At 39.8% G+C, this 22,467-nt stretch overlaps 1 protein-coding gene across 1 annotated transcript in view; it reads left to right on the top strand.

The window, feature by feature from the left end:
* The first annotated feature begins 1,535 nt into the window (after window positions 1–1,535).
* Window positions 1,536–22,467, top strand: part of LAMA2 (laminin subunit alpha 2) — a 382,277-nt gene continuing 361,345 nt past the window's right edge. The window contains exon 1 of the mRNA XM_050893952.1: window positions 1,536–1,620. Coding sequence (XP_050749909.1) covers window positions 1,536–1,620 — 85 coding nt within the window. The remainder of the gene's footprint in view (window positions 1,621–22,467) is intronic.

The following is a 22,467-nucleotide window of genomic DNA, read 5'->3' as shown; positions in this document are numbered from 1 at the left end:
CCGTATAAGAGCATTATTGTTGCCGCCCTGCACTGGGGGAGCAGTTTCTAGAAGTCCACAGAAGCAATGGGCATCCAGTAACAGGATTCCCAGCAGCAGAGCCCAGGCCATTTGGGGTGAAACCTCAAAAGTGAGCAGTCACTGTGAAGAGAAAGAACAAGTCTACTCAGGGCGGGATGACAGTGAGAGAAACAAGCGGGCTGTGTTGCTGGATGTAACAGTCTATTATACACAAAATGCTGTGTTCCTTGGATTTGGGTTTGGAGCAACAGACACATTTACCGACAGAAAATGCTGTGGTTTCAGAGCTAAAATAGACAATGTATCAAACTCAGGCTTGCGCATACTTATCCCCAGCCTTGCTCAATGTTGATTTCAGCAAGTAAAGATGTGTTTGTGCGCATAAATACTGAAGTACTTACGTTGGGAAATACATATAATTGCTTAATCTCTATGTGAAAGACAAAGAACGTTCAGTTTGAAGCACGGTGTTACGCTATCTGTGAAGATGCAGGGGTGACCGTGCGAGTCAGAAACGGGCTGCCAGTGCCATCTTATTTTTGTGCCTTTGTGCAGATATGCTGTAAGTTCAGCCCAGCTCTCTTTTTCTAACAGTCTGTTACGTACTTTTCTAGTATGCTTATAGGCAGGTTGGAAGCCTTGCTGTTCACTTCCTTCCATTATCAAAATCGGTTTTTATTGACTTTTTGAAAGTAATTTTTTTCTTTAAGAAAACTATGCAATAGATTTTAATCAGCACTTCATTTTAATGCAACGTTAATTTTTCCTTTATGCAGTAATATGGATTTTTTCCTGTCATATGTGGCTAGTGCTGACATACTCCTCCCAGACACAGCAGGAAAAACGTATTATTTGGCTTATTTGCAATTCTAGTTTTCCGAATGCCTACCCAGAAAGCTCCCCCCCCCCCCCCAGTACAGGCATTTTTCTCTCTCTCCGATAACCTGATAGATGTTTCGTTTTTAAGTTGTTAAGACAATTTCCAGGGAGGCTCCGCGTTGCGTCCCGACCCCCGGGGAGCCCGCCCCGCTGCCAGCGGAGGGTGCCGGCGGCAGGCGCCACCGCGGCGGCCAGCGGGAGCGGCCGGGAGGAGGGCACGTGCCGCCCTCCTCGCGCGGCGCCTCGTGCGACGGGCGCCGAGGCGCGGGCGTTTTCTCTCTCGGCGCTACCTGGCCGCTGCCGAAACGCGGGCCTCGGCGGCCTCCCGGTGCCCGCCCGGCCGCGGTAAGCGCCGCGGGGAGCCGGCGGCAGCCTCCGTCCCCTCCTTCGGCCGTAGCTCCCGGCTTTACTGCCCCTGGGGGCCCACCGGCCCCTCGCGCCTCGCCTGCCCTCGGAGACGCGGCCCGGCGCAGCGGGGCGGAGAGCGGCGGGGCGGGGGCGGCGGGGAGGGGGTAGGGGTGTGTCCTGCTCCCGGCCCGGGGCATCGGGGTCTCCTCTCCTCTCTCGGGGGCGGCGGCTCACTTGCCTGGCTGGCCCGGGGCGGGACGAGCCAGCAGCTCGGCTGCCCGGGAGCCATGGCACGGGAAAGTTTGCCGCTCCTCCTGCTTCTGGCGGCGCTCGGCAGCCGAGGCCAGCCGCCACCGCCGCCGCCGCAAAGAGGTACAGGGGAGCGGGGAGCCCGTGCCTCGCTCGCCCCGGCCGGGGCCGCGGAGGACGTAGAGGGGGAGGTGACCTTGCCACCGGCTCGGGAGTCCTTATGGTGACCGGGGAGGGTGTCGGGGAGGGGGGGACAGGGACCGACCGTGACGAGTAACCCCCAGCCTGTAGAGGGGACTCGGCGGGAGAGCGCTGCCGGGGCACCGCCGCTGGTACATCGGCCGGGCCGAGGAGGGCTTCTGTGGCGCCGGCAGCGCAGCCCTCGGTCGGGGCCGCCGGCTCCCACCCCGCCGAGCGGCGGCCGGCGCCGCGGCCCGGGGCAGGGCCGCCCGGCTGCGCGGGCGCTGCTGCCGAGGTCCCGGCGCGGTACCTAACGGGGAGCTGGTCTGCAGCCCTCGTTGGACTCCGTCTCCCGCTCGCTCTTCCCCGTTAACTCTCACGCACACGCTTTTACTGAGAGGCAGAGTCACGGTTCAGAGCGTGGCAGATGAGCTGCATCGTGACTGAACGCGGAGGGGCAAATCATACTTCTTCTTGTTTAGGGACGACTGGGCGACATGTCCTGGTCCCCCAAGCGTCACATTAGCCTTCACAGGCTGGTCCGTTGGCAGCCCTCTCCCCGTGGTGTGCCCGTCTGTTGGCATCTCTGTGGTTAGGGGCAGCTCGGTAGGCTGTACTGAAACAAATGCGGGCTGCTCGGGCTGCTTTTACTTAAGGTGGCAATTTGATGCACTTATCCAGTAACAAAGCTTTTCTCGGTGTTAAAAACTAACCACGACGGGAATGGGAACAGGATCAATTGTATCCTGCACGAGTAGTCAATTTCTTACGCATACAATCATCTTCCATTATACAGTGTTTAGGTGTGTTGACACTAAGGGGTTTTTTGTTTGTTTGCTTTTTCGGTTAGTGTTATATGGAAAGATCAAAAAGGGTGATGTACAGATATGGGAGAAATAAACTTTATTAAATTTATTAGCTCTCATAGGAAATCCTTAAAACCATTCTTCAGCTCGCAGTATTCCTTCTGGTGCCTGCATTTGCTGCTCTTTACATTTTTAGCCTTGCTAAAAAGAATTCAGTAAGGAGATACCATGGGTGTGTTAAAATAAAACTAATTAAAGCCAATGGAATAACAGCTAGCTTGTGTTTGACCTTGATGTCACACTATAGGCTGAACACTTTGGATCAGGAATTTTTAGAGTTTAGGGTTTACTTTGGAAAACATGATGCGCTGTCATTTCATGAAAAAAGTGTCTCAAGCAGCTGACTCCTTAATACTAATTTTACTGTGTGAGGATAAACGACAGTTGATCAAGTATCTGTCTAGATAAAAACTCATCCAGAATTAGACTGTGTTTAGATGATGACTTATTGGTAAACATTGAAGACTGAGATTTTAACAGTAGAGCATTTAAGATATGCTCTACTACATAGATCTACATCATGCATTTTCCTCTTGCTTTTTTTTCTTTTTCTTTTTTCCCCTGCCAGCTAATTCATTTTTCAGGTAGAAAAATACTGATTTGGCATTTCTTTTAATATTCTCTCACTCACACGCACAGACAGACACTCTTGGAGAATGTCCTTTTCTTTTTACAGTATCTTGGTTTTTTTAACCTCTGCAGTGAAGGGATATGATCATTATTTTCCTTTTAAATTAGAAGTGGGTGTCTTGGGCGTTCATCTGCTGCATCGTTGGTATTATGTTATAACTGAGTTCTGGTAAATCAGTGAGGAGCACTAGGACTTTTAATTAAATGTTAATATTGTGATGATGGGACCTTCTAAACCTCACAGTTGAATTCAAGTGCTGGCCTGCCAAATTTTTAAGCCATTTACTGTCTTCTGAATTTCTTTCTAAGATCTGTTACAGCTGCTAGGAGATGCTAGCACTATGTAGGTATCACGGTGTTGCTCGGGCAAAGAGGTAATGAACTCCTCTCTAATGCAAAAAGTTTGAAAAATCTGACTTCACTGAAGTCTTGGGGGATTTTCAACATGTACAAGAATGTTACTAGACCCGTGGTTTATACCTTTAGACTTACAACTTTTGTTTTTCCACTTAATAGTTATTTGGTAATAACCATAACGTTGGATGGTAAGTATTTCTCTCTAATTATTAGCACCAGTCCGATGTCTGTGGAGAAGATTATGTAACAGAGCTGCAATGCTTTGAAAAACAGTATTTGAGACATAACAATGAATTCCCATGTTATTTTTTAGAACAGAACAGTTCAAGAACATTTTGCACCTCAAAGATGAGAACAGTGTGTAATTCTGTTTTTTTGGTTTTGGTTGGGTTTTTTTTTAAATTATTTTTGTATTTTTAAGTTGGTAGAAGATTTCCTGTGGTCAGAAATCTGGAGTTAATTTTAAGGCTGGGGTTTTTTTTTTCAGCTACACATGTTATTTGTTCTTCTGTTGTTTGAACACTAAGTAGTCATTTCTCATAGAATGGAAGAATCAGAACCAGAAAGGCACGTGCATTCTGTAACAGTGTTTCTTAAAGGTATGCATAACTTGTGGTTAAGGCAAACTTACTGAAGTGCTATATAATGTTCCTTTTGAATCTTGAACCGTGGTTCATCCTCTTTCCTGTGGAATGTGAGAGCAACAAAACAGCAGTAGTTTAGAAAGGAATAAAAAACTTCCTTTGATCTTGAAGAATTCATCCTTTTATTAAAAGGTCTAAGTATGTATCATGGGAGAGAACTGAAGCTATGTATCTGTGAAAGGTGTGAATAGTAGGGACAGGGCTAAGGAACATACACTGCACAGTAACTTGATCTGTGGTGTCAGCTGCTGACATCAGTGGAGATGACTCATGCAGTACAGGTGTTTCTTAGCATCTCACAAATCAGAAGTGTAAATTGACTCCAAGAGGTGACGTGTATAGGATGCTTATAAAGTCAAAGTGAAATTTCTCACTTGAAAGAGTAATGAGGGGTGAATGTCAGACTAGTGTTAGCAGAATATGACTGGTGCCAGTCTGTTAGGCAATGGATGGTGGCAGGTTGGTCAATATTTTTAAGTCTGTCTGTAGGTGTAGGTTTTTTAAATGAGTTTTCAGAGTTTAGTTCAAAACTGTTCTCTCTGTGTTATCTCATGGGAACAAGGAGTTACAAGATTCCTTCCCACATACATACATGTGTGCATATTGTATGCTGTACTATGAAAAGTCAAGAGAGAAGGATAATGGGACATAATTTGAAGATTGAAGAATGTTGTGTGGACTTAGATTCTCTGTTTCTGGAGACAAGAAAGCAGATGCTTTGTTAATGTAATCTGGTAAAGCAAAAATCAAGTATCCTATGTCTTTATAGGGACCTCTTTGGAGTAAGGTCAGTTTTCACAAATTACCACCACTGCCACCACCCCCGCCCCACCCCAAGCTGTAATCTTGATATAGAGAGCATTTCCATCATGATTGATGGCATTTAACCATTCAAAACGTTCTGCTGACTTTATTTGGAGAATGGTGCTTGTAAATGATTTAGTTGGTATTGGAAGAATAATGTTGGTAAATTTGCATTCTGCTTTCCTGAGAGAATAAGGCTTAGGTGATTGCTCTGTTTATCAGCTTGTTCTCACATAAATAAATTTTGAAGCTGTTGTCCAATAGCAACCAAATGTGAAAGCAATGTAGAAATCTTTAAGATAATCGCTGAAAATCAATGACTATTTGGGAGAAAGAGCCCCAAAGTACTTTCTCTTCTGCGAGAGGAAAGGTAGAATTTAGCTGTTATCTAATTCGTTCAGTCTGGTTAGTCAACACATGTAGGGCTCTGGCTTCAAGAATGTGAAGGAGAATATGTCCATTGTGGAGGGTAGGCATCTAACAATGCGTAAAATTCTGTGTATATTTAAAAAAAAAAAAAGAGTTCTTTAATCCAATTTCAGGGTTTTATAACAGGTAACAAGCCTTGTTCACTGAAGGTATACTGCAGTATAGTACATTCTATGTATTCCCTTTTAATATTCGTTCTATATGTTTTTGCAGATAAATTTTTGGTGATCTGGAAATTAGGATTTTTGTTTCTTTTTTATTATTATTTTTTTAAATGTATGGATACAAGAAACTCTCAGGAATATTTAGTGCTGCCTGATCAATAGGGATTAACCAGCCCCAAAATTTTGGAAGATGCTGCTCTCAAAAATGTGTTGTGATCACTCATAACTTTTTACTTCAAAGTTGTTGTCCATATTATTTTCTTATAGTTTAATAACTGGTTGAGAAAGTGAAAGCAGGGGGTATTAATATGTGTTTCAGGTTTAGAATGTGAGAAAGGAAAACACAGTAATTAAGGGCCAACCTAAGATATTGGAAATAGGTAGAATTGCCCAGACTGACTGAAGACATGAATTCGTGTGGGTTTTGTGTACATGCTTTAACTTGAAATAACCACAGCCAATCTGAATGAGGTGGGTCTTGTAAAAGGATGCGTGAATTTCTCCAAGCAACAAATAAAAACATAAGATGCACTTTATGTTTAAACCCCTTATGATTAATTTTTCCTCCTACAAGTTTTTTACAGGAGTTTTTCTTATTAGGCTTGAAATACTAAAGTCAGAACAGTGGTTCTTTAACCTGTTCCAAAAATCTGCTTTAAAATAATACAGCAAACAATAGTTTTTAATTAATTCAGGCTGGAGGAAGGAATCCACCCACACATGTTCTAATTTCTTATCCAGCTACTTGGACTGACAGTTTTTGGAGATTATAGTATTTTGGAATAAGAGGCAGCATGAATTCCTGGTGTAGGGTTGCTTTTTTTTTTTTTCCCTTTTTTTTTTTTCTTTTCTTTTTTTCCCCTGAAGTCCAAACTCCTTATATTTGTAGGTCAGGAATGGTGATAGGACACAAATACATGCAAATGTGAACCAGTGTGCATACCTGATGATCTCCTTTTCCTTCCCAACTTTTTTCTTAGATAATAAGCCCTTAATTACTGGATATTTTTCTCCTGAATGGGACTTCTGTTGAGAATATCTGAGAGCTCATATGTCACACACTAACAACTCAGGCCACACTAACAATGATACAGACCAAATCTTGCTTACAGATGTAAAATACAGACAAATATGTTATGTTTGCTAAGCTTCATATTGACTCCATCCATGTCTTTGAAACAGGACAGGGAATTCCTTGATGTTTGCCAATAAAGCTAGTTCATGAGCTGGCTCGTGCTGATGACTACGTATTATTTATTCTCTTGTACCCGCCACTGTAGTTGATAGCCGATTCCTAGTTCCTGCTTTTCCACAGTTTTGATGTTCTCCTCAATCCGAAAATGTAGGTAAGAGAGGTACCGAAGAAAATGGCAATGATTTTGGACCACTTCTGTACCATGGGTAAGGTAGAGATTAGACCTTTCTTCTTTTTTTTTTTTTTTTAAATTTTTTTACGATTTATTTTGATTAGAAAAATGATAAGACTTCCAGAAGAAGTAACTTGAATTTGTGTGATTTTTATTCTGAGAAGTAACAAAGATATCTCAGGATTCGTGCAAAACTCAAAACAAATAGCTGTTACTACCCTCATTTTTTTCAGCAGTTCAGTCTCCATTAGTTACACCTTAGCATCACAAGGATTTTCCTAGGACTCTTGCTCCCTGCCAGATTCCTCTAGCAGACATTATCTTTGAATCAGACCTTGTAATAACATTAGCGTGTAAAGCAGCTGTAGCAGTATTATGCCAGGGAACTCTTGTGAAACCTCAGGAAGAATAATGAACATTCTTGCAGAGTGGATTATCCAAATACCATTACAACGCCTTGTTCTGTCCCAGCTGACGTGTGTATCTACTACTGTCATAATTCATAGATTGAAGATGTAATAAAAAAGAAAATTACCAAAAAGTGAACAAAATAGGATTTTAAAAAATATTTTTATATCTTTTTTTTTTTAATGGCATATGACTATATCTTGTCATTCTTCACCTACCTCAATAAGTGGGGGCAGTCTTTGAGGTCAGTTAGAAAGAATCAGAAGAATTCTTCATCAGAAAAGTTTGGAAAATGCCTCTAAACATACTGTATATTTCCCACAGCTACAGGAAAATGGAGCAAAGCTGGGGGTTGGCAATCGGGAACTTAGCAGTGCAAGAAAAAGAAATCAGAAGCACTGTTTTTCTGCACACTAGCAGTGAGGGTGAGAGTTCATTTAGGATTTAATTTGGTTTTCTACATATACACCAGCTCCTCAGATGAACCTTGAGAGTTTTAGATGCCACTTTCACTCAGGCTGCCTTTAGGTTTTGATGGAAGATGCTGAACATGGCAATGTATTCCTCTGTTTATGCTAGGTGCTCAACAGCATGTAATCCTGTTCCACAGAAATATCTGGATTGTCTCTATTATATGGAAATGCATTATATATTAACTTTCCTGGAGTATATCCTGCACTGAGAATGCAGAACTACTGCTATTTTCAGCTTTGTTGCTGAATAACTTTTAGGATGGGAGAAGGAATAAATAAATAGCATTATTTGTACATATTACCATGTTTCTAAATATGTGTGATAAAATACTATGTTGCAGTGATAACTATTTTGTGCATTTTCTAAACCCGTCTGCAGTGGTAGGGAATATGAGTAGTCTGGATTCCTCTGAAAGCCAGAGCGCTCTATGAAACAAGAAGAAATCCATGCCTTTTAAAGAATACAAAGTAACATAAATAAAACCTACAGGGCTTTTGAATTTGATATTTGAAACCGCCAGGAATAGAACATGTATGTTTGTGCAAATCCCAGAGCTGGTGATTTGAGTGTGATGCAGTTGCACATCTGATTTAGTTGTGTGAATTATGCATGCATTTTTTGTAGAAGATGATTTTGTAGAAGAAGCAGCATCAGAAGTACGCTTCATGTGTTTAACCTTGAGCCATCATTGACAATACTGAATTTGTTAATATTACCTGAAAAAATAAATTCTTGGTACCATTTCCTCCCTGTGGATAATTTTTTAGTCACGTTTTATGACAATTGTGGAAAACTCCCAATTGTGAATATAAGAATTGCTATACACAGCACATGGCATAAAACAGAGTACGTTTCTCATTGGCTTTTGATTTTGGTATAATTGGAGAATATTTTCTATTAATCATTCCTTTTTAAAGAAGAATGAGGCCTCACACAAAAAGGTTTTCTTTACCATGGGAAAAACCCACACATATTTAATTGAAAAATATATTTGTAATATGCACACTGAATTCTTCTCTTAAGCACAGTGTCTTTCTACAGCCGGGCACAGCCTTCTAAATTAGTTCCATTGTATTAAGGTTGTGTGTTTTGTGGGTTTAGGGTCTGTGTAAGAGTGCTTCTTCCTTCCAGTCACTTTTGGTATGCTTATATAGTAAATATGGCAAATATTTTCTAAATTCAGAGTAGGTGGGAAGTTTTTACATGCATACCCTATAATCATGGATTATGCATGCAGCTTCAGTTTCCTCCTCCAGCTGCAGCTTTCACATGGAGAATAAGGCAGTCATTTGCCAGCAAAATTAATAGTTAAATGCTTGTATCAACTTCATAGCTTGTTAGCTAGAGAGGAAAATGCACTGAGCCTCCTTGCCATATTGGTAGGAGTTATTTAAAAGTGACTTTGAAGATCACAGTTTAATTGGTGAAAGAACTTTTGTGGCATAGAAAAGTGATGGGAAAACCAACAATAACAACAACAATAATCATCATCAAGAGCTTGAGTCAGTTCTTAGGGAAATTAGACACTGTCCCAGAAGAATAAAGTGGAACTCAAGTTCTTACACTGAGTCATTTGTCTATTAATTGAAGATACACCTTATCCTTTGGTCAATATTGTTACTCTCATTATTTCACTTCTGGCTGTCCTTCTTAGATGATAATACCTAAAGGGAGCGATGGATGCAGCTGTGTTCTAATGTATTGGTTCTTCATGATACTAACACATCTGTGGCTGTTTGTACAGTACTTTGCTTCTACTTAAAATATCTGTTTGTCCCAAAATACCTATTTAAAACTTCTGTAATTCAGAGGTGGTGATAGGTTCTTATGCAACTACTTGTTTTGCTGGTCTGCTTTTTGCCTTCACCTGTTGTCTTTCATCTTCATTAAGTCCTGTAATATAACTCAAAATAGTAAAATTACATGTGTGTAACTAGTAAGAGAGAGATCAGTGCTTGGTTTAGTATGTTACTTTGGACAGAGAGTATAACAGTGTGTATAGTTCTTTGCACAGTGTTTCTATGTTTTTCGTTATCTATACAAAATCTGGTTTTTATTTTAGTCATTTGTGGCTTTTAATTTGAACACATGGTTTACTGATACACATACAGTTTGACAGTTCTCATCTTAAAAACATTGCTTGAGGAACATAAGGTACTTTTTGAGGGGAACAGTTAGGGAGAGAAGGCTATTTATGTCTGTAAGAATGAAAATAAAAATAGTTATGTATTCTGTGAGATGACTGCTAATAAAGCAAGCTTTTTCCTTCAGGAATTAACCTTTGCTGATACTAAGCCTTGTCTCTGTATTCCAGGCTCTTTAGGATTAAAATAGAAGTGCCATATATACAGAAGATGATACAGTACTGGATCACATGTATAAAGTAGTTCAAGAGAAAAATTGTGGTGATGAGCAAGCTAATGAACAATATATAGTAATTTCTGATTGTGTTTAGCATTATAGAGGACACAGACAGCTAATGCCCTCAGGGTTTTGATCTAAACAGCAGATACAGGTGGATAGAAATGCTGATTTATTAAGTTATCAACTCTGGGTATAGGATTTGTTGTTGGCAAGAAAATGTTTGTGGAATCAGCTTAGATATAGATTGGTTAAGGCTGATGAGTTGTATCAGCTCAGTAGCTCTAGGGGAAATAGGTGTTTGAATCTGAGATTTATGGAAGCATGTAAAGAACTTGGTGTGAAAGTGCTGATAGAGTAATGACATTATACAACCAATTGTTGAACAGGTTATATGAACATCCTCATGAGAGGGGAAATGGAAGCTGGCAAATATGATGCTAATATTTAAAAAGGCCTCACATGGTGAACTTGTAACTATAGTTTTAGAACTCAACACAGTTGTAGACATGATAAAGAATAGAATTAGTAAATACATGGATAAATATGTTGTGCTGACAAGAGCCAGAGTGGCTTTTGTATATTACATGGATAAGCCTTCAAAGAATTTGTATTAGACGTATTAATAAGGGCTATTATAGTAGACTTGGGTTTTCAGAAGAGCATTTGAGAATATGCCTGAGTATCTTAAAACTACGGTCTCATAGAAAAAAAGGGAAGAACTCCATTTATGGAAGAATTCACAAAGGTTTTGACAAGATATATGCCTGGCTGGGATGGAATTAGTCTTGAATTGAATTGATAGATATGAACATTAGTTATATTTGAAGCTATTCAGTAATTTGTTGTAATACTAGTAGTGGTCTGCAGAGCCTCTTTCCTTCAATTAACATGAGAAAATGCAACATTCAGTTAAACAGGGTGCAGCCAGTTTCTTATGGCTCAGTTATTAGAGATCCAGTAAGTAGCAAGTGTTCTGCCTTATCTAACTGTAAGCTGCTATGAGTCCTCAGGAATTCCAGTTCTACAGACGATCATTTATAGACCATCACTTCTCATGTGAATCTCTCCATCTCTATGGAAGATGGGATAATTTGTAGGCAGTCTGCTTCAAAAATGGTGAAATCTGTTGTAGCTCGAATGTAGGCTCTGCTTTTAATCTTCTACCTCAGTTCTGTACATTTGTGAAACAAACCAGTTGCACATTTCTCATGCAAGAAATTCTCATTGTCTCACTTTTCCCTCATTTTAGTTGTGAATATTTTCATAGGAAGACTTATGCCTGGCAACATGAAGAATGACAGCACAGAAAATTCCACTGCACAGGCAGTTTGAATAAGTTAGGAAAAGTAAGGCTTAAACAGTTTTGATATAAGTTGTTGCCCTAGCTTGTTGGTAAATGCAAAGTGAAAACAACCCCTACTATAACATACATAATGTGGACTTTTAACTACTACCTCTCTTCCTCTGTTATTACCAGTCTTTATTTATGTTTATATGTTGCTGTTAGGACAACAGAGAGTTTTCTTCCCAGTAACTGTTGCATGGGCTATCAGTTTTGTGCAAAAGAAGCTGAGTGGCTGAGTAGTGTGTGCCTAAAATTACTTGACAGACCCCCAGGGTCAAATGTGACTGGAGGTGCATTTATACTGCTCAGGTGCATGACTTGGAACGTGATGTGTGAAGGGCACTGTTTTAGACTCTTCTTGTCCCATAGAATAGAGTTGTTTCTAGGAATTAGAAGGAATTTTGGCTGCACGGTATGAAAATAAATATTTCCAATTAATTGAAAATCCATTGATGAATTAATCCATTAATTAATCCAAGTACCTCTGTCATATAACATTTAGTTTCAAAGTGAGTCAACATTATTAAGACAATCTAGAATGAGATGAAATTACTCTGCTCAATCTGTTTAATAAACTTGAGTAATTATTAAATTTCATGTTAAAAAGCCATTATATTCTGCACAGCAGACCTTTAAATCACTTCTGGAATTAGTTTAAAAATGTAGCATCTGTCTACATTATGACAGTTCCTGTACAATTATTTTCTAGAAGTGAAACAGAACTTACGTATTTTCTGCTAAACAAAATCCACACAGAGTCCAAGGAAGTAATTTTCTCTCATTGACTGCCTGGTTTTCCTTTATGGCTGTTAGTTGAAATATCTGAGTAAAATACCTAACATCGTGTGATGCGTACTCATTTTAGTGTGAAAGCTAGGTTTGTTTGAAGTTACAGTGAAATTCTTACTGACTTCCTCATGGCAAGAATTTCATTCTCAGTCCTTACAAAGGGAGCATACAACCCAGAACATAACATTTTGTTCTGTCTTAATGTTCTGCTGAACATATGTGTGTGTAAGCGGTTTATTTCTACAATGACTGGAAGAACAAGAGGAGCCAGAGGGTCCCAGAGCTGTCAGAATGAATAGTTAAACTGAAGTATTAGCTACAGTTGAAAACTAGGGAGTGAGTTGCTACAGAGAGCTATTAAGAAGCATTTAATGTTGTTTCCTGTTTAAATGAGGCTTTCTTTCTATCTTTGTATCAGCTCCCTTGACTTTGTAGTGGTGCCTAAACAGTGAACAAAACCAATTAGCTTTTAAGATAAACTAATTGTGGAAATAGCATGCAAGGGGAAGTTCTTTAAAATAACATATACAGAACCATAGTAATCTCTTCTGTTAGGAATTAAACTTTTCTGTGTCCAAGCTGAGATGTTTTCACTGTATCAGCTGGGCTGAAGAAACAGCTGTTCTAAATCTGCAAGGATCAAAATATTGATTGGCATGTCATCCGATGGTACTTCTAGAATCCCACTCTTCTGTTTCATGAACATTAATCACTCCTACATGTGCACTTATGAGTGTATGTATGTTTTATGAAAAACTTGACCAGTGGTAATTTCAAATAGGTATATAATTCTTTACAAATAATTCTTGTAATTTTTACCAGTGCAAAGAAACTTCAGCAAGGGATTCAGCCTTTATTGGATAAAGTGTCTTGAGAAGTAAGCTCAAGGTTTTAGAGGCTTATTCTAAAAGAATTTAGATTCATTTTTATTAGCAAAGCTTATTGTATCTGGCATCTTATTTTAGATTTTAAGGTGGATTTAATGTGTAAGAGTGTATTTAGGCTTATTGGACCTAAAGAGATTTTAAGATATGATGCTTCTCAGCCTTAGTTTCCACTAGTAAATACAATTAGCATGAAAGAAAATGATTGTATTTGTATTTTGTCATTTACTTTTTTTTTAAATTAGCAAACACACACAAGCTGTTTTCTTCCTGAATATCTTTGCAGCTTTGTTCTAAAACAAACCCTGAAATTTTAACCTATTTTAACTCTAGTTGTTGTTAGTGGATGTTATATCTTATTAAAATCTTCTTCCATATTCTTAACTCTATTTTTGTCCCCAGTGTGCTGTACTATACAATGGAGGACTTCAGTTTCATCAGAATGTATATCGCTCTACCTAAGATGCAACATAGATAATGTTTAGAATTACTCCACCTTACTAAGCTGCATTAAAATTCTAACTGAAGTAATTATGTAGGACTTTCAGATTTTGGGAACAGTTTTGAGTGAATCTGTGTTTTTAATATTAGACTATGGATATAGGCCTGAGATACAGACTATGTAGTTTAAAGCAGACAGACTGGCTGCTAGACATGGCCTCGTTGTGGCAATATAGACTGATTTACTGTAAGGAGAAACAAATAAGGAGATTGTAGCTTTTCTGATGTACTTTGCTTCTTTAGTATTTTTATGAACATTCTAGACTAGAGACAGGTCATATTTCCCATCCTTGTAAGAAGTCTTTTGTGTTCCTATATTATTATTATTCTTCCATCCCCTTTCTCTGTGGAATGTCTCTGCATAACTTCCACTAAATGGAAATTACTTGTGTCTATCTAGAATAGATGTGTACTTGGAAGGTGAGCTAAGCTGTTCTTTCCACATTAATAAATGAAGCTTGTACACTGCTGTTTAGATAAGTGCATTGTGCTTTTGATATAGTGGATGTATAATGGAATACTGAATTAATTTTATTATTCTATTAACATTATTAAATCCAGTTGGTTCATGACTTCCCCCCACAGAACTTATCCTTGGATTTGACAATTTACTTGATACAAGACCTGAAAGGAAAAGATGAGGTGCACAGACCTTGAATAGTTTGTTCGTGGTTCAGTCTTCAGCCTGATAAAAAAGGCTCAAGGGGATTATTTCAGTAGGCCCAGAAACAGAAGTAGTGTTTCTCTTGGAAATATGTTGTTGTCTGAGAAGAACATCCGTTTGTGCGCCAACCTCTGTCTTCCTCAGAAAAAGTGACAGCTTTTATGTTTTTTTTTTTGCAAAGGAAGAGGCACTCTTGTCCAGAATGTACTTTTGAAAAATAGCAACATTTCTGAAGACAGGTGCTCTCTGGTACTGGATGGTCTATTCTTGCATTCAATTATTTGAAATGTGTGATGCGGGATTATTTGTTTTCTTTAATGTCTGTGATTGATCTGCTTGAATCATACTGACCCAAACAGAGAGAGGCTGGGGTCAGGTTTCCTTCCCAGATGTGAGTATTCCAGCACAGTGTTCCAGGAAACTCTTCTGGCTGATGCTTTTTAAGCAATGCATGCCATCATGTACAGATATGTATATTTCAAATATATCCTGTTATTGCAGTCTTTGTGAATATGGATGATTAGCCCCCCACGTGTATCAGTTGACTAGAAAAATAGCGACATGGCAAGTATGTGTTTTTAAAATGTGATATTTGTATTAAGGCAATCCTCAGTGGTGTGGAGAGGATGGTGAAGCTGGCTGTAGAAAGTGCTGTGTAAATAGTTAGAGATACTGTCCTTTACTTAAGACTGCTACACTTTCAATGTTCTTATTCTACAAATGCTTGCATGCTTAGTATAGGATTTTTGAAAAAAATCCAGTTATTGTTATTAGCGGAATGCTTTGTGTTTGCAGAGTCAGACCCTAGAAGGACAAGTAATGCATGAAGGATGTAGATGTTTAGTGGCCTTCTAAATCAGGTCACAGTACATTTTTTTGTCTTTGTTAACAAACTCTTGCAAACTTGATATTTGAACAACATAAACAGGAAGTTATAAATTTAAATAAAGGTTAAAAAATAATGTCCTAGACTTGCATCTGGATTTTGTTACCAGTCTTAAGATGCTACCCAGAGCAACAGCATGCAGCATGGGAAATCTGATGATGTTGTGCATCTTTCAACCTTATGCATTCTAATCTGAGAATGGTTTCCTGTAGTATTGCTGATATGCCAGATAAAACAAGCTTGGATCCAAAATCAACCTCCGTTGTAAATGGATGCTCTCTGTTATCCCTATTTGTCCTGTAATCTGTGATTAACTGTTCCCTATCACAAAGGGAAAAACATTGTTGTATTCAGTTTTGTGTGTAGGCTCGCTTCCAAATGATATGCAGTTGTGGTTTACATGACTGTTTAGTTCAAGTGCAGTTAAGTGTTATTTTATGCTACATTTAAGTGTAGAAATACTCATATTCAAAGCAGCATCTTCAGGGTAACTAACTGCTTTCATGTTTCTTCAATGGCAGTAAAACTTTTCACCATGATGATGAAATTACTGTGATTTGGCTTCCTCAGAGTAAGCATTTTTTTTTCATTTAGTTGAAATGATGTACAATAGATTACATTGTCTGTAGAATTAAACTCTAATAGCAAAATTTGGTATGAACAAATGAAATTATTTATTTTGCTGTCTCTGAGTGCTGAAAAGAATTTGTGAATAAAAATACCGAGATCTGGTCCCTTCCCTTCCTTTTTTTCTGCCTGGGCAGACTTCCATTAGAAGTTTAGATATGAATTTGTATTGGGTTTGCGTGGCAAAATTTTGGTAGCGGGGAGGCTACAGGGGTGGCTTCTGTGAGAAGCTGCTAGAAGCTTCCCCTATGTCCGATAAAGTCAATACCAGTGGGTTCCAAGACGGACCCGCTGCTGGCCAAGGCCGAGCCCATCAGCAATAGTGGTAGCGCCTCTGTGATAAGGTATTTAAGAAAGGGAAAAGAAGTTACAGGGGAGTAGCAGCTGCAGCCAGAGAGAGAGGAGAGAGAAGATGTGAGAGGAACAACTCTGCAGACACCCAGGTCAGTGAAGAAGGAGGGGAGGAGGTGCTCCAGGCGCCGGAGCAGAGAGTTTCCCCTGCAGCCCATGGTGAAGACCATGGTGAGGCAGGCTGTCCCCCTGCAGCCCATGGAGGTCCATGGTGGAGCAGGTATCCACCTGCAGCCCGTGGAGGACCTCACGCCGGAGCAGGTGGATGCCCGAAGGAGGCTGTGACCCCGTGGGAAGCCCACGCTGGAGCAGGCTCCTGGCAGGACCTGTGGCCCCGTGGAGAGAGGAGCCCACGCTGGAGCAGGTTTGCTGGCAGGACTTGTGACCCCATGGAAGGGACCCACGCTGGAGCGGTCTGTTCCTGAGGGACTGCAGCCCGTGGGAAGGACCCATGCTGGAGCAGTTCGTGAAGAACTGTAGCCCATTCAGTCAAAGGACTCACATTGGAGAAGTTTGTGGAGGACTGTCTTCCATGGGAGGGACCCCACGCTGGAGCGGGGGAAGAGTGTGAGGAGTCCTCCCCCTGAGGAGAAAGGAGCGGCAGAAACAGCGTGTGATGAACTGACCGCAACCCCCGTTCCCCATCCCCCTGTGCCACTCGGTGGGGGAAGAGGTATAGAATTTGGGAGTAAAGTTAAGCGCGGGAAGAAGGGAGGGGTGGAGGGAAGGTTTTTTTTAAGATTTGGTTTTATTTCTCGTTATCTTACTCTGATTTGACTAGTAATAAATTAAACTAATTTTTCCCCAAGTCGAGTCTGTTTTGCCCGTGATGGTAATTGGTGAGTGACCCCTCCCTGTCCTTATCTCGACCCATGAGCCTTTTGTTTTATTTTCTCTCCCCTGTCCAGCTGAGGAGGGGGAGTGATGGAGTGGCTTTGGTGGGCACCTCGCATCCAGCCAGGGTCAACCCACCACAGTATTCCAAAATCAACATTTCATTATTACACTGAGAGAGCTTTGGTGTCCTTCTGCTCTAAAATATGTAGAGTTACACAATAGTCCCCCATCTCACTTAAGGATTTTCATATGTGTAGAGAATCAAGAAAGTTTTGAGAGGAATGCTGCTCTCTCTTATGAAGTGTCTTAACATCATATTTCTCTAACAACTCAATAAGGCATTTCAGAAGCATAACCAAAAAAAGAAAGCTACCACAGAAACCCAAGCCACTGAGACATAAAGTGCTGGGGGAAGTATCTATAGCAGTTAACGTTAGGCATGTAGCTTGATTAGGGAGATATTCTTTCTACCAATCATTAATATAGTTATTTTGTTTCATACAGCACTTCAGAGTACAAGTCTGAGGTGCTCTGATTTGTCTTCTGAAGGAGACTTGCTCTTATCTAGAGAGAGAGATTAACTGCCCCCAATTTAGGCACTTTACTTTCTTGTCTGATACCCTGATACTGTTAGAGAAAAAGGCAGGTGATGAGGAAAGAACTACTACAAGTGAATAGTGGATTATATAATTAGTAATTGAGACCAATATTGTATAGATAAAAGGGCAAAGAAAGAATAGCAATGAGAGGAATATTGGTGAAGTTACAATATACCTCTCATGTTGAAAGACTAGACTAGGCTAGTCTCTATGGCTGAAAAGTGATGCTTCCCTTTGTTCTCTGGACCAAACTAATATTCAAGAATTCACAGGAGAACAGGTTGAGTAAGAAAAGTAAAAATACCTACTCCCTCCCTCTCCTTCTCAACTAGTTTGGAATTTGGGCCAGTGTCCTAGGAGATGGAAAACATGGATTTGAATCCTTTTGGGCAAATATGGATAAATTCTCTGTACTGAAGCTATTCAATTTGTTTCAGCAATGTATTTCTGAAGCCTTATTAGATGTGGAAGAGTGACAAAATTCACAAATCATATACCACCACTTGGTGGAGGTGACAGTAACTGGAGTCTTAGAAAGTGAGCAATTCTTGTAGTATTGCTAAGATTGAAGTTGAAATAACCAGAACTGAAACAAGCCAGAAGCTGAGACCTACTTTTTTTAAACTAAAATCTTGCTTTTTTTCTTTAGCGCTGTCATTTTTGAGTAATACAGGGTGGCCATATTTTGTCTGTATCTTGCTACAGGTAGTGCAGGCAAACTAAAGTTTATATGACATACCAAGAGATAGAACTAAAGTTTTCAGTGGTAAAACTGGTAATAGAAGCCAACTACCAATGTCTTCTGTAGCCACTTTATTACACACCTATATTCACTGAGAGTTAGAGACATGGTTTTAATTTGTGTTATAGCTCAGCTTTTCTGTAAAGAAATTGCATCAGTAAAATATTACTTGCAGCTGTAGTTACAGTTCAGTGATATTAGTTAAAGGTTGCTATTATGAAAGGAGGGGAAAGCATATTTCTAGCTCTCATTTTGAAATGCATGTAGGTTGAATTCAGGAAATAAGTATGATTGTGACTTTTTTGTAAACCCAAGGGGAGATAAGAGCAGGAAACCCTTGTTCTTCTCACAGTGGAACAGTGTCAAAATGATAGTTTTCATCCTGTAATAATTTAATTTCATCTGATCTAGATAATGCAGACAATTCTGCACGCACATAAAGAAATTGAGGTCTGTAGAATATTCCATACACTATAGGGTTACAGTGTCAGGGAAGAGAGGATGAGAACACGGCATTTTTGATATAGTGAGAACCACATGCCTAGGAACTCAGGATGGCAGAAAGAGAACGCTTTCAAAGGTTGCTGTGGGAAATTTATTGATTCATTTTTTTCCAATTACTTTAATTTCTATCTTTCTGAAAAATAAATTAGCCCAAGAAATCAGAATCATATCTGGAACTTGGCTTCTGTATTTATAAGGCAAAGGTAGTACCTAATGCCAAACGATGATGTCTTAAAATTCATTGAGATTTTCTATATTACTTTGTTATTACTAGACCAGCCTTAAGGCATCCAGATTTGCAAGAACTGGGATATAAACCAAATCTACTAGAACACACATCACCAGTAGACAACTTTTCATGTCTATTCCCATATTTTTTTTGTCCCTCCTCTCCCAGTGGAATCTTCCCTTAGCAGTTTTTTGGGGGGCAGGGAGGGTGTTTAAGATGTAATAGGTTTCTTGTAAAGACTCTGTGGTTTTTAACAAGGGGTAGGTTGCCACACGTGTCATGAAGCTTTCTGGGGAGAAGTGGGAAAGGGTTCAGTTCTTTTCTCAAATCTCCAAGGGCACAGGATATGATCAGAATTTTTGGAAACCTGATTTTATGTTGTAAAACGGAAATGTTGTGTACAGAAAGAAAAAAAAAAAGATTGCATTTGTGTCGCATGACAAAACCCAAGTCTTGTTGTGAAAGGAGCAGCTGTGATCTCCATTACCTTCAGAGAATAGGTGTGGTTCATGCTTACTACCTCACTAGATCTGTGTAGTTGTATTTGAAAGGAACTTGGCTATCTTGTCACTGAACTTCAATAAACAAAATGTAATGTAGCTGTTTCCCTTTGAGATTTTCTTGTACTTTCTATCTAAAGCTGAGCCAACAGAAGATTCTTTGCCTCAATAGCATCAGACATGACAAACAACTGTTATTGGTGTCGTGGTTTAACCCCAGTCAGCAACCACGCAGCCGCTTCCCCTTCCCCTCTCCCAGTGGGGTGAGGAGGAGGAAGGGAAAAAAATGTAAAACTCGTGGGTTGAGATAAGAACAGTTTAATAACTAAAGTAAAATATAATACTAACAATAGTAATAATGAAATATAATAATAATAGTAATGAAAAGGAATACAACAAAAAAAGGAAGGGGGGGAAGGAAAAAAAAACAGTGATGCACAATGCAATTGCTCACCACCCGCTGACTGATGCCCAGTTAGTTCCTGAGCCACGATCCGCACCTCCCGGCCAACTCCCCCCTGTTTATATACTGGGCATGACGTTCCATGGTATGGAATACCCTTTGGCTAGTTCAGGTCAGCTGCCCCAGCTGTGCTCCCTCCCAGCTTCTTGCACACCTGCTTGCTGGCAGAGCATGGGAAGCTGAAAAGTCCTTAACTTAGGATAAGCGCTACTTAGCAACAACTAAAACATCAGCGTGTTATCAACATGATTCTCACACTAAATCCAAAACACAGCACTGTACCAGCTACTAAGAAGAGAGTTAACTCTGTCCCAGCCGAAACCAGGACAATTGGAAAGTCCGCTTATCCTTTTGAGTATATGAATTGCAGTTATGCATGACCTGGAGGTCAATGTTGAGATCATGACCACTGTGGAGGGTTCTTTTGGTACATGTGGCCGGTGGGCTAGCACAATTTAATGCCTTTTCAGCATGCTTAAATTTTTGGCATGTAGAGATTCGAGAAAGGGCTTGAGAACTGAGAGAGGCAGGGTTTGTGAAGCCTTTCCTTAAACTCTCTGCAGCATGTGGAACATATATAGAGTTACCTGATGGGCAGAGGATTCTATGAACATTTTTAAGCAATGTCATTAAGGTCAGATGAACTCCAGATACTTGTTTTTTAAAGCCTTTTATTAGAATTTAATCCTTTTTAATTGGGTGAAAGAGCCACAGTAAAGGTTATTTTTTTAAAAAAATCTAGGACCTAGTGGGCATAATTAGCAATTGTGGACACTTGATTTACTATTTGCACTCAAAAGAGTTTGGATGCTGTTTGAAGATTTTGGAGGCCTACTGAGTTTCTGGATCTGACCTTCTGATGTGGTCTCTTTTCTTGAATGAGGGAAGCTTTAGCTTACATATAAATTTAGTTAGGCTCAGAATTTTGAAGCAGGTAAGGTTTTCTTTTGCAGGGAAGAAAGACTCAGGCTTAGATGCAACAGTAATGGTCTTGGAGTCCTCCAAGCACTGCCCCACTAATGCTATTTTGGTGTTTGGCATGAAGGAAATAACAGGTGAAGACAGTCTCTGTGTCTGTGTGTTGTGCTTGCGTTGGAAGTCACAAACTCAAGAGGATTTTATGCTTAATCGTTTGACTTGTATTTTAATTTCTAAAAAGCTATGTAGATTTTGGCCTTGCAACTTATTTTCTTATACTAAAACATGAAAAGCAAATGCTGCTTGCATCTTTTTATATTGCTGTACTTTTCTGTCTCTTTTTTTCCATGGTGCTCTTGTCCCCTCTTCTACTATCTGAAATTAACTTGAAAATCATTTGGTATATAAATCCTGTATTATGTATTCAAAGATGAGGTATGGGAAACCCTAAATCTTACTTTAAGCCCAGAATGTTCACTAGGCCAGGTATTTCATTCCTTGAAAACCAGACAATGTGAAACAGGAAGACAGTAGAAGGAACTAGGATGTTAAGTTGATTTCCCTGCAGATTAGGTAGTGAATTAGGGAAGATTTGTCCAGATGATGCTATAAGACAAATCCCTGTAACTATGGGCCTGATTTCAAGCTTTCTATTCTGTTGAACTCTGTCAGATATAGGCCACAGCATTTTGTCAAGATAGTGTCATACAAGTTTAAGAGCTTGTTTGAATGGTGGTATCAACAGGGAATGAGGAGGAGAAAGTAAGTTACACAGCTCTGAATAATTTTTTCATGAAGCTTCCACTTCTGAACATCTTTTGGTCTCTTGGCTGAGACAGTTTTGGTCACCTGTGTTACCAAGCCCCTCAAAGGTAAAAATTGACCATGTACTTGGAGAGAAGTACTTTCCTCCTCCAAGATCCGGAGCATTCCTACTCCTGTTTATAAGGACAAAGCTCCCTTCTCTCGCCTTCTCTTGCCTTCTGTTTGTCTTTCTCTCACTGTCACTTTTTCCTTTTCCCCCCTCTTCTCTCTCTTTCTCTTCCTTTTTCTTTCTCTCTCTCTGTTTTTCTCTTCCTCTTTCCTCTTCCCTTTCCTCTTTCTCTTTCTCGTGTGTCTTGCATTGAAACTTGTCAGCCAAGGGCAGATTCTTTGTTATGTAACAGTCTAAATAAAATAATGATTGGTCAGTGCTTAATAGAACTATAAAATTTTACTGCTCAGTCTTAAGTGAAAATACAACCTAAACAAATATAACCAACAGAAATACTTAATGTTCTCCTCTAACACTTCAGATTCTTAATGTGTAATTGGTCCTGTGCAGGTCAGACAGAGATCTTGCTTTAAGGTATCATCCCAGAATTTCCAGCTTTAGGTCTTAGAAGTAATTGAGAAGTTTGATAAGTCTATATTACTAACCCTGGAACTTTTGGAAACTTGAATT

Source organism: Gymnogyps californianus, chromosome 3 (genome assembly GCF_018139145.2).
Source record: "Gymnogyps californianus isolate 813 chromosome 3, ASM1813914v2, whole genome shotgun sequence".
In the NCBI taxonomy this organism is placed as follows: Eukaryota; Metazoa; Chordata; class Aves; order Accipitriformes; family Cathartidae; genus Gymnogyps; species Gymnogyps californianus.
The sequence above is the reverse complement of the archived record's forward strand: the minus strand, read 5'-3'. Positions and strand labels throughout refer to the sequence as shown.